The following is a 13541-nucleotide window of genomic DNA, read 5'->3' as shown; positions in this document are numbered from 1 at the left end:
ACAAGCAGCTTTTGACAAACTCAAAACCTTGTTTTCCAGAGCTCCAGTCCTAATCCAACCAGATCCATCTAAGCAATTTATCCTAGAGGTTGATGCTTCTGACTCCGGTGTAGGGGCAGTTTTGTCTCAGAAACTCGACTCTGATCAACGAATCCATCCCTGTGCCTTCTTTTCCCGTAAACTCTCTCCCGCAGAACACAACTACGACGTTGGGGACCGAGAACTTTTGGCCATTAAGTTGGCTTTGGAAGAATGGAGACACTGGCTCGAAGGAGCTGAGCATCCAGTCCTGGTGTGGACTGACCACAATAATCTCGCCTACATCCAGTCCGCTAAACAAGCTACTCCTCGACAGTCAAGGTGGTCTCTCTTCTTTTCACGTTTTAATCTCATTATCTCCTACAGACCTGGATCTAAGAACACCAAGCCCGATTCTCTCTCTCGTCTCTACGCTGTGGATCAACCTGAGTCACCCCAACCTGTCCTCCCTGCCTCATGTACCGTTGGAATGGTCACTTGGGAGATAACAGATTTAATCAACGCTGCCCTGGCCACAGAACCTGACCCAGGTAATGGACCACCTAACCGTACCTATGTCCCCTCGTCTGTTAGGTCTCGTCTCATTCATTGGATGCACTCGGCAAAATTCTCTGCTCATCCGGGAGTGAGCCGAACATTTTCACTGTTCTCAAGACGGTTTTGGTGGCCCACTTTGCATCGAGATGTAAAGGAATATGTGTCAGCCTGCTCCACCTGTGCATGGAACAAAGCCTCTCATCAGCCACCCTCTGGTTTGCTGCAACCGCTCCCTGTGCCCTCACGTCCTTGGTCCCATATTGCCATCGATTTCGTCACTGGTCTCCCAGAGTCTCGAGGTATGTCAACTATTTTAACCATCGTAGATCGTTTCTCCAAATCTTGTCATCTGATCCCTCTCAGAAAGCTTCCTACGGCCTATCAAACCGCCCAGTTGCTGATCAAGCACGTCTTTCGCCTCCATGGTATTCCCCAGGACATCCTCTCAGATCGTGGTCCCCAATTTGTCTCACAGGTTTGGAAGGCTTTCTGTTCTGCTCTAAATTGTAAAGTGTCACTAACTTCTGGCTATCATCCCCACTCAAACGGTCAAACTGAGAGGATGAACCAACACCTCGAATCCACCCTCCGCTGTCTCACCTCCAATAATCCCACCGATTGGAGTCAATATCTCACCTGGATAGAATACGCCCATAACTCACCCAAGTCTGCATCTACCGGTCAGTCTCCCTTCCAAGTTAGCCTCGGCTACCAACCACCTCTCTTCCCTGCAGACGAGAGGGAGATATCGGTGAAGACTGTCAATCACCACATCCGTTGTTGCCAGCGTGTTTGGAGAGAGACCATCCAAGCACTCAACCGTTCCTCTGAGTCCTCTAAGAGGTTCACAGACCCCAAGAGACGTCCAGCCCCCGAGTACAAGGTCGGCCAGGAGGTCTGGCTGTCCACCCGGGACATCCCCGTCCCGCAAATTATCCCCGAGATTCATCGGCCCATACAAGATCACTCGAGTCATCAACCCCTCCGCCGTCCGTCTTCAACTTCCCTCGACACTCAGGATTCACCCTACGTTCCACGTCTCCCAGGTAAAACCAGTCATCTCTAGTCCCATTTATACAAAAATGGCTAAAAGAAAATGTAAACCAATTTATTTTGTAGCTCAAAATATTTGAAATATTTACTTTTATGTTATCTGGATCATATGTAATCTACAGAAAATAAAAGAAAAGAGGTGTGTTGGCCCATTGGATAGAGCAGTGCGCTTGTGCTCTGAGAAGGTTGCAAGTACCCAGTTCTATACCCACAGCACTCTTGGTCCCTGAGCAAGACCCTTAACCCCCGATTGCTCCCCAGGTGCCGCACAGTGGCAGCCCAATGCTCCCCAAGGGGATGGGTTAAGATGCAGAAGTGAATTTCTCCATTGTGAGATCAATAAAGTTCAATTATATATTATATAAAGGCATACATTTGAAATTTAAAACAGTATATTAACACAAATCTCAGATGCAGTCACACCTTCATACAGTTTACATGTTATGTCAACTGAATAATCTACAATAAGCCTCATCAGTCAAGAGCTTTTTTTTTTTTTGAAGGTATGTTAATCCTTCCAGTCCAGTCTCTCACGTGTTTAGAAGGTTATTTTGGTAATTGTAAAATGAAAGTTTTAGCCCCATTTACTTTAGGAGAGTCTCAAAATGTAATCTTTCTAATTTTCTCAGTGCACGTTACTATAATTCAGCTGTATGTTCTGACACACAGGAAACATGTTTCCTCCTAATAGGTTCCCCTTAAATTATTTGGGTTGAACAACCCTCTGGACAGCTAAAACATGAACTTGCTGTTTCCCCCCCTGATATCAGCCGTTTATTGGCATTTATAGCAGACCCTTTTTGTAATTTTGATGATGAGAAAATTTAAATCCTAAATAGCTTGACATAATTTGGTCGTTTCATGTTCAGATGAGAGGGGAGAATTGTTAGAAATGCAATAAAAATGCAGATTATTTCTACCTGAATCCATCTAACCAAATTGGATATCAGGAACATTTAACTCTTTTTTTTTTTGAAAGCTCATCATAAATTTACAGCATTGTTATCCAGGAGAGGGGTGTGTGTTTCTTGAGGCACATACAGCCTAGTGCTGAAATATCACCATAAAAATGGTCATTTACGGTTGGATTTCATACAGAAAAATGTCACGGCGTTGGCTGAAAATGCTCTACCTGCCATTTAAAATGAAATGTGCCCCCCCCCCCCCCCCCCCCCCGCTACTTTCTCTCTATCCTCCCTGTTTCACAGCATTGCACCTTGGTGTCAAAGCACTCTCTGTCACATCGCCAAGTGACAGCCTTTCTTTAAATTGTTCCCAGTTTCATTTCAATGTCAAGAAGGTGAGTAATAAATACCGACTACTTCTTTAGCTTAATGCCATTTTTAACCAGACGACACTTGTCCTCCCGCCCTGGCTTACAAACACGTGGCGAGCTTCAATGCTGTCCTGCAGAGCGTCTACTTATTATGCCTCTTTGTGCCCTTTCACGCTTTTCTCACTCCCCGGTGCTCTTTCTGGGATCAATAATGGTCCTGGCTTTTGAGGGTGCTAAGACCTTTTTTTCGTTAACACACATCTCATTTCAGTTAGAAGCCCCCCTTCTAACCTCGTCCCAGCAGGCATCCACAGGACTGTTTTGATTTTCACCCCTTCTTTGGATGGGTCTATTATTCTCATTTGCGGGGAAATGTGTCCCAGTTTTTGCGGGTGTCTAAACCCCTTTACATCTGCTGGATTGAGATAGTGAAGGTTTCATCCCTTGGCCAAATGGGTTTTGAATAAGAACGAGAGAGTCTTTGAACCATCCCTGGATGTGTAGAATTTTGACGCTTCTGTCACATCAAGGATATCTTCAGGATTATCAGTGCCAACACTTACCTCAAGCACAAGAAGAGGAAGAAGGCGATGAGCAGAGCCACCATGGAGATGCAATGACCCAGGAAGTTTATGATCACAGCAATTTGGTAGTGCATCTTGCCTTTTTTCTGCAGGACATAGGGAAAGATGAGATGAGTCTTTTGTGTTTGATTGACAGCATTTGCATTTTACAGTTGGGTTGAAAATAAGGCCAGAAAAAAAAATCCTCTTATTTTTCAGTTTTTGATATCTGCCTCCTGCGGTGGTTTTGAACATGAGTGCACAGCAGGGGTGCCAGGACTCGTTTAAAATAGACTCCGAACTTGGGCACAAATATTCAATTGTAAATACTTTGAAAACTATGCAGCCATTAGTTGCTATTCATGTTTGGAAACTTTTGCAATCCCGATTCACTTTGGTCAAGTTCTGCCTCATTTTTCTTTTGGAATAATTTGTTGGTTTAATCCCTGTTTTAGGGATAAATTTTAGAAGCTTTGCAGTTAATTAACATAGTTCAATGGACATAGCTGACTTAATCCTGGGCTATTTTATGTTTTGGTTTTCATTTGTGTTTTGATAATTTCCTTTGGATATTTATGTCTTTTTAGAAAATTTAGATAATTCCTCTGTATTCATCATTTTTTATAAGTTGTTTTAATAGCTTATTCTTTTGTTTTTTAGTTTCTTTGTTTATTCTTGTGTTCTAATGTCTGTTCATTTTGATCTGTGCAGCTTAGATCAGTCTTGGTCTTTTCCCCTTGGTTAGCAGCTTCTCTGCACCTTATTTCAGATCCCTTCAAATTAATTAGTGCTTCTCCCAAAGCTTTCATGCTTTCATTCTGCTCCAGCTGTTCGACATCTTATCTGATCAGCTCATCTGGGTACCTTCGATCCTTATCAATATTCACATGCCCCCATAACAAGGATCTTAATAAATAATAAAATTATTTAAAGTATGCAGTAACTATCAAAGCTGAGTACCACAGCAATGTGGGTGAAAGTATTTCATCTTCATCACTAATCTGAAATATTTTACTCGTCTTAAATAATTTCTTCAACTTTTGCACATTCGGTGGCCTCGTTCTCCTGTGAAACTCCCGGTCTCTTATCATCCTTCCTTCCTCTAATCTCACAGTCTTGTCATACCTCTCATCGCTTACTGTTTTGATAACGAAACTAGAAAGTTCAGATCCCTCCACTGTAAGATCTCTTTTTCAATATTTTTCTCGGTTTTTTTAAAATCAATGTTATTTAATAGTTTCTTCTGATGAAAACCATAACCCAACCTGGGACCATAACTCAAAATGTATACAAATAATGTTGAAGGTGTCTTATTTGTTTTTAGATTATTTAATTGTATAGAATGCTGCAATTTCTTGTTTTCTATAAAACCAAATATTCATATTTTATAAATTTTTCTCTCGATGCATCATTTTGCAAATACACTGACAAAAAATGGAATTTATCTTTTGCATAAAACAATTGTGTTAAACTAATTTATTACGCCTAAGTAGATGCAAAAATGCGTAAATTATTTTGTAATATTCTTAAGAGAAACTAGAAATATTCTCATTTTTATCATTGTTATTTTAATTTTGCAGTTTTGGTTTCATGTTTGTCTTAAATGTTTAGTATCACTAAATGCAATATAATGCAATAAAAAATGTTAAATACTAAAGAACACTGAGACACTAAAAAATACAGGTCTCCCTTATTTAAAAATGTTACAATTTTTTTTATAGTTATGAATTTTTCATTTAAAAGCTTTTCTATTTTTTTTAATGCATTTTTCAGATTTGTTTGCCTTTTTTGTTTCAAAGTTTATACAGGTGTGGAAGAAGTACTCAACAGTACTAGTACTTGAGTAAAAGTATTGATACTCATAGTCAAATTGTACTCAACTACAAGTAAAAGTTACTTGGTCCAACATTAACTCGTTAAAGTATTGAAGTACTAACTTATGAAAATATTTAAGTATTCAAAAGTACAGGGATTTAAAAGTACTTAAGTATTCAAAAATACAAATTAAATGTACTTATATAGTACCTTTCTGTATAATCGTTTACCACAAAGAAACTGCAACTCTGCTTTGAGAACTCGTCCAATTGAACAACTCGGCCACATGGCAACAACTAATAGCTTAATAAAATGTATAAACTACAAATAATATCTTCCCTGAGTTTCTTATATTTGTGGAGTGTCATGCAAATCTCTAAAACAGTGGTGTCAAAATTCAGTTCTAATGGCTGCTATCTTCCATGTTGAAATTGCATTTCAAGAAAGAAAAACAGCAACTGTGGATTACAAATCTAAGCTGAGCCATAACGAACAAGTAACTAGAATCTTATTCGAAATGTAGTGAAATAGAATGTAAAATATTTGACGAAGAAATATAGTGTACTAAAAGTTAGAAGTACCCCCCCAAATAGCATAGTAAAATAAATCTACACAAAAAACATATTTAAATATGGTACTCAAGTACATGCGTTTTGTTACTTTCCACCACTGGGTTTATATCAGAACAATAGTAATTTCAGTTTGTTTATTATTATATGTTAACTTTATGACTGAAAAACCTTTTGATTGTCTAAATCTCTGTGCTGTTACATTTTGTTATGCCTGCTTTTATTTTAATTTAGCTGACTCTTTTCTCTGGGGGTCACTTCTTCTGGCGGGTTCTGTTCTGATTTCATTTTTGTTGTAAAAGAAGAAACCCTCGGAGAATGCAAAGTCTGAATTTAGAAAAGGATTTGTGTACATGAGTGCAGATGATAGTCCCAATCACTAATCCACACATTATCCTCCTAACCACCGCAGAGAAAAGATTCTGATTTCTGCAAGTTGAAATCATCAGCCTGGCAACCTTGTATCTGCAGAATCCATCCAAGACCAATTTATGACTTTGAATGGAAGAAATGAAAATCTTCCTGTAAATTGGAGCCTGAGACTTAGATATCCATTGTGATCGGATTTGACCAAACACTACCAGCAGTAATCTGTGCTGTGAAAGAATTTACGTAACCTGCTGGTGTCTATCCTGAGATTAAACGCGGGCATGTTAAATCCCTACCCAATCCACTCTAAAACAAGTCATCTGTTTCACTGTGTTGCTTCCCCAGTTCAAATCTGTAGCTTAATAAGTTTGCTGTGGACACAGAACAAGATGCCAGCAGCTCTTTTCTTTCTAATTTTAAACCATCCCCTGATAAATGCTGGAAGCTTTTATAATGAATGTAGAAGTAGATGTGAAAATAAAGCTCTTCTTAAATATATCATCGGATTTTAATACTGTTGGGGTCAGGCAAAGATCACGGTCATTGTGAAGACCATTTTTGGTAAAGGCAGAAAAATCCCTTTGGAATTGAATGAACAGGAAATGATCGGTTTGAATTGATTTCAGATATACTTTAATCCAAAACTCAGAGTGATAATCAGTTCTTTTTCTTTCAGAAAATGCGTAATCCCCCTGGTATGACACGTGGCAGCAGTAGTACCAGCGCTTGTTAGATTTCAGTGCCTGTGTGACTCGATTTAATGGAAAACCAGCAAAGAACAGGTTTGATCTTCCATAGACAGAAATCCAATACATTTCTCCATCATTTTATCCATTGAAACAGTCATTCCTGCACACAAACGGGTGAATTCTGAGTGCCATTAGAGGATGGCCAGGCAGCACTGTCTCTCATCATTTGCCTCATTATGCCTTAAAGCAGATGCTTCGATATCATCAAACTACAGATACAAAATAAAAACTGGCCTTTTTGGCACACTAAACAGCATTTATTGACAATGGTCCACCAGGTGGTGACATTCAAACACCCAAGAAAATTTCTGGAAGCAGTAACTAATGTAATCTTTTCTTCTAACTTGAGTTAGAAAGGCAGTGGTCATGCAAGCTGTGTTTGTGTTGTTTGGCAGAGTATGCATGGTCCTAATGCTGAAATTGATAAATATCTATTGATTTGATTGGATGTCAAAGAAATAAACAGGATAAGAAACATGTTAAGATTACATGGTGCTCAGCTCCTTATGTTAGTGGTGCCTTACTTTGTCTCTGAGGAGACCTGGAATCACTGTTTTTCCTGCTTTTTGTGTCTAGTCTTGCTGGAATGGCCATTAGTGCAGAGAAAACCACTGATACCAGGTTAGAAGCAGCACCTCAGCAGTGGATAAACTTTTCTTTGCTTTACCCTACTAAAGTTTGTTTTATGTTTGCAGCTTAAATATTAGAAAGCCACTGTTTAAAGAAACAATATCGCTCTGAACACCCAATCCTCATCAAAAAACAGTTGGGGCAGCATCATGCTATGGAAATGTTTGTTTGCAGACGATATGAGGCGGAGATCGAGTTTTATCTTTCACCAGGACAACAACCCTAAATATCCATCTATGAGGGTGCAGATGATGGATAAAGAATGTTTGGTTACATTTCAAAATCTAAGTTCTTATTATAATAGGACAGTATTCAAGGTTTTTTTTTTTGGGGTGGGGTAAAAGTTTCCTTCTGCAGATGTGCAAATCTGATGGAGACATACCTTAAAAGAATAGGTTCAACAAAGTTTTGATCCATTACTGTAGCTTAATTCAAGTGATAAATAAAATAAAAATGAAATAATAAGTTTGTCTATCAGACTTTGTCAGCTTGCTACCCGATGATGAAAATATAAATTCTGCACTTTAGTAAAAAATGCTGCAGGTAAATTTCCATCCATAATTTTCTGATCTTTGCTCAAGGCTACTTGGGTAATGCAGAACTACATTGACCCAAGACTACACATGCAAGCTCTGATTTAAGTCCACTATAAAAGCCAAAACAAGGTTAAGGAGTGGCCAACTCAAAGTTTGGTCTTAAGCACATTCAAAATGCTGTAGAAAAATATTTAATGGGTAATTCATCCTCAAAACCCTGTCAGTTGTTCTTCCACAGTGATTTAAAGGACTATAAACCTGCCTCCTAAAGTAGCACAGGTTGCTATCTGATTTGGGATGGATTAAGTTACCTCTTTTAAATAATGAAGTCTCTACATAAAAACTAATTTAATTTGATGGTCTAAAACATTCAAACGGGACAAAAAAGAGGAAACCATGGGAAATCTCTGGGGGGAGAGAACTTCATACTGGCTAACCCCACTGGACATAACTCAGGAAAACAGGGGGCTCTAAATTGCAAAGCAGAAAGTCGGGATGAGTCTGAGAGGAGAGGCGGAGTGGGACGACAAGAGGATAATATAAGACCTTCTCACTACCAGCCTCAGGACTCATAAAATATGTGGGCCACAAGAGCCGAAACCAATCCTGACACACTTTCTGTCTACAACAAAGACACAGAGAAAATAACCCTGAGCAGCACCTAAAAAGGGAAGGGTGGTTTTATCTCCCCCATCAAACAAACTTCCTAATAAGCATTTGATCTTCTCATTTTGTCTGCCTAGAAGGTTCTTTGCATATTTTCCTCCTTTAGGTCACATCTCTGCAGATCTGCGGCAAAGACTGTAGCATTTGTAGCTTTACTTGTGCATTTGGAAGAACTGAAAACATCATTCGAGGTTCCAAATTCAGCTGAGATTTTCCTCCACACACAGAACCATCTTCTTCCTCCTCTAATAAAAAGAAGGATCAAAGTCAGCACCGATGTATCGTCCTCTGACCAGTTTTGGTTCTGTTTGCTCAGATCTAAGATGCCCCTGACATTCAGCCATTTGAAATTGTCGGATCAAACACCTTCACAGAGAACCCACTCCCCCATTTTTCCCCTGGTGTCAGTCACTATGCGAGTCGGTGATTTATTTCACGGCTACAAAAGCAAGGAAAAACAAACAATTTTAAAAGGTCAGACACTCCATATCCATCTTCTGTCTGGATCGATTGAACATCAGAGTCTGACTTTTTTTTATAAAAAGCACTAACTGATGGGTTTTAGTTCAAACCGCGCTTCCACATTTCAAAAGATGTTTGAGGACTGCAACCACAGGACATGCCTGCAGTGTGAGGATTAAATTATCAAAGGAATGCAGTGATATTCTATATGCCAGTAACTGTCAATAAAGCAGCCGATGTAAAACAGTAAGGTACTGATTCCATTAAGACATGCAAAATATCAAGTACTGACTCTTAGAGGATGAAAGCAAACAGTTCTTGAAGTCCACAAAGGACAAACATCTTTATTTTGGTCCTTGGTCCCAGACATGACCCATAGAAGGGCAATAGCTTAATGTTGCAAGAAAATGTATTTGTGTTCTTCTTTAACTAAAAAAGCATGAATTAATTGTAGTCTTTAGAAAAACATTTAACAAAAAAAAAAACGTTAAACAGAGAATGACTTGTTCTAATTTAACTAAAGAACATAGCATGATATCTAAAAGGCAAACAGATTAGAGTAAAAAAATGTGTTTCTTGCACCGTTAATGTCTTTCTTTGGAGGAACTCCAAGTACATAGCTCTTTTTAGTAGTTTTAAAGAGCCCCTGTCCAGCGAGTAAAGAGCCACATGCATCTCCAGAGCTGCTGAAAATCAATCAAAGTAGGGATGCATCATATTGTAAAAACATGTATTTAAGATGCTATTGTTTAATCATTTGATGGCCATATAGATTGTAATTCTCTCCTTCTGGTTCCTGATGTTTCACTGCACTGAAAACATGCATCAATTATGTAATTTTCTCTTATTTCATAGGTAGCAAAAGTCAATCCACCGGATTGCAAATGTTATGCAGATCTTTCATGCTTGGCACTTGAAATAACATCTTACCCAATATTGCATCCAAGCACTAATTTGTGAATCTCATAACACATTGATTTTTCCAATGAAGATTGGAAATCAATACATTGTAAAGTGACATAAAACCTATAATTATTGTAGGTGAGAAACAAAAACAAACCCTAATTGAAGTCACTATTTGGGGATGATGTTAAAACCTGATGTGACTGACCTGGGGATGACTGTATAAACTGTTTCTTAAATTAAGTGTATTTACACTTAATTTGAGTAAGTAAATGAGATAGTTTGCCAATGGAATGAGTATTTTTACTCCTCAAATAAGATAATTAGATAGCCTGCACTTGAAATAATACAACGCAATTGTGTTTTCTTATTTTAAATGTAAATTGTCTTGTTCCATCGGTAAAATGTCGCTTTTACAACCTCAATCCAAAAACAAATGCAACTATTTTAAGTAAAAATGACTTATCTAGATTTAGATTTTTTCCAGTGTAAAGCTATACAAATAAACTGAATTGAATTGAATATGTAGTGCTTAAACTATTACAGCTCACCCTAGCAATGGGACTATTTGTTGACAAAAAACCTCTATTTGGAATATGTAGAACAGATGTGTGGTTGCTAACTGGCAAAATAAAAAACCCTGATGGACTGTAGAGAAGAGGAGTCAACAGTTTGTGCCAGAAGTGGGACAGATAACTGTGCATGCAGCACAATGCCAGGGCAATGGGGCAACTGCAGTTTGATTTTGCAATCATATAGTTGTTTGGGTGAGACAAAAGCACATTTTTGAGTGCTCTCTGTTTTTACAAAAGCCTGTCTGATGTCTGCAGATGGCATGAAATAAATCCCTCTCTCCAGACAATCCTTCTGTGTGTTTGATGATAACAATTAACCTGATATTTGGACTTTTTTCTGTGTCTGAGCCAAATAAAGGAGAGTATATTTGATTGCACCTGCATTCTTATTATATAATAGAATTTTAACTCCTCTTTTATCCAACCTCATATGTAAAATTAGTTTGAAGAGACCTTCAAGGCACTTTTCTTGATTGAAAAGAAGAAAGAAGTTTTGTAAGAGGCTGGAATAGTAGTTATTTCAAAATTACAAAAACAGAAATCATGTAAAATGTAAAAGAAAATGTTTTGGCTCATGGGATGCAGATGTTCATGAGACAGGTAAGGGATCAGGTACTGTAACAACAGCCACCAAGAAACACATTTGGTGATGCATCCCACTGCTAAAGACAGTGGGTTTGCAGGTCCCTCCTAGGCTAAATATCTAAGTCAGGGGTGTCAAACTCAAGTCCTGGAGGGCTAGGATCATGCAACCTTTAGATACACTCACCGGCCACTTTATTAGGTACCCCATGCTAGTAACGGGTTGACCCCCTTTTGTACGGCGCCATTGTTGTTGTGATACTGTGTCGCGCATGCTTGTTTAGAGGCGACGCTATGACGCATGCGTGTAAAAAAAAAAATGCGGTTAGAGCTTAAAGATGGAAACGCGAAAACGGCATTTCAGAATCTTCCCACTCTGAAGGCTGAATAAAAAAAAGATCGTTTACAGACCCCGAAACGCCGGCTTCGTATGGATGAGAGGCTGGTTTGGTGAAAAATTTGTGCGTTTAGGCCAGGGTTTGGCTTCGTGTGGACGGGGCCTTAGATCAGGCGTGGATTAAGCCCTTTCTACACTAACTTTAAACACTGGGTTGGAAAGAAGAAACATGGAAAGAAAAACAGGAAAAGATAATTTCCTTTTTAAGGCGCTGAGGGGCATTTATTTTTGCTAGAAGAACAGAAAAGACTAATTCTACCACATATTTCCAGTATGAAAATGACTTTTGCAGTTTCTGATAAAAAACTAAGAATTAAGTAATCAAAGGAGATGGAAATAAAAGGTATTAGCAGTGTTGGGAGTAACATCGCCGTGTAATAATCGTGTTAGTAACTGTTAGTTTTTAGTTATCTTATTTAATTTCACACATTGGTAACGCTTTTAGGTTACTTGCAATTTAATGCATCACGTTACAACAACTTGATCAGTAAAAATAATTTTTCATAACCGCCCTCTCTAGTCCGGGGAGACATTTGTTACTGCAGGGATGAGCAGGGAGCTGTGATGGGCATACGTGTAGCCGACTGGCTGTGCTGCGATGTGGACGGGTGTTAATCATGCCTCTAATGCAGACTGAGAAGAGACGATGGTGAAGAGGCACTGATTTACTGAAAGTGCACCTAAAGTAAAGTGGTTGCTGAAGTCAAAAGCTAAATGTTCTGGTGATTTGTTCATTATGTGCAGGAACAGAGACTTTACATGTGTCGGTGAGAAGCGTCTGATCTAAAAACGCTCCTCACAGCTCACCAATTATATACACCGACTGACAGATGGCTGCCCACATGTTGCTCTTTAGTTTCTGTGTTATACTGAATTCACATGCATGATTTACCTCTTTTCCTACAAAGGAAGTGGGATTATACAGTGCTACTTGGTTAAAAACTCGATTTGTTTATGTCTAAAAGTCTAATGTTAGATAATTGCTTGAATAGCATTATTTTTAAGCTTTATCCCTATTTTATAGCCAGTTGAAGGCTGTCAGTGTGCAAAATATACAGTTCTTAATAACCTAATCCTGTTTATTGTTCTCTTTATTGCAACTCACTTGTCCAGCAGCAAACATACAGATAGTGTGGGTTAGTAAACTATGTTTTCAGACATATAATTTTTTTAATTATAGATTTCATATATTAACTAATATCCAACATCTTGTATTTCATGACTGAACTTCTATTTGTATTTAAAATTCCAATAACAGGAAATCTAGCAACATTCTTTGGCATTTTAGATCATAAAAATAAACTGCGGCTGTTACTTTGACTAGTAAATAGTTAAGTTAGGTGTAGAGAAACTGAGTTAAGTGAGTTATTTTTTTGAGAAATAACTAGTAACTATGACTAATCCTTTTGTACCTGCAAGCTGCAGGTACAAGCTGCAAGCTTGCAAAATATCTTCTGAGTTTTCAAACAGCTGCCAATAAAAGATGTAGGGACTTTTAAAAAAAAGGAGCAAAAAAAAATCCTTTCTGAAAAATCTGGTAAAATCCTACTGTCAAGCTTGACATAACGTTTTCTCCGTAAATAAGCACATTTACACAGTTATTGGTAACTGTGGTTCTTTGATAAAAACTAATCAGTCCTGATGATAATAACATTATTTGACATTATTTTAACCTGTTTTTTGCAGGAAGGCCAGAGCAGCTCTGTGATGTGCAAACAAACAGTTTGAATCTACTTGACTTGACTTGAAAATGTTGCATGAGAAGACTGTAATCTGTTATAAGATTATGTTAGAATTTGACTGATTGTGAATAATATTCC

At 38.3% G+C, this 13541-nt stretch overlaps 1 protein-coding gene across 1 annotated transcript in view; it reads right to left on the bottom strand.

Annotated features, from left to right (window-relative positions):
- The window catches only part of LOC119775988 (corticotropin-releasing factor receptor 1-like), a 120801-nt gene that overhangs the window by 37506 nt on the left and 69754 nt on the right, over nucleotides 1-13541 (bottom strand). Inside the window, exon 6 of the mRNA XM_038274175.1 lies at nucleotides 3469-3575. Coding sequence (XP_038130103.1) covers nucleotides 3469-3575 — 107 coding nt within the window. The remainder of the gene's footprint in view (nucleotides 1-3468; nucleotides 3576-13541) is intronic.

This window comes from Cyprinodon tularosa, unplaced genomic scaffold, assembly GCF_016077235.1.
Source record: "Cyprinodon tularosa strain WSP-4 unplaced genomic scaffold, ASM1607723v1 ctg90, whole genome shotgun sequence".
In the NCBI taxonomy this organism is placed as follows: Eukaryota; Metazoa; Chordata; class Actinopteri; order Cyprinodontiformes; family Cyprinodontidae; genus Cyprinodon; species Cyprinodon tularosa.
The sequence above is the reverse complement of the archived record's forward strand: the minus strand, read 5'-3'. Positions and strand labels throughout refer to the sequence as shown.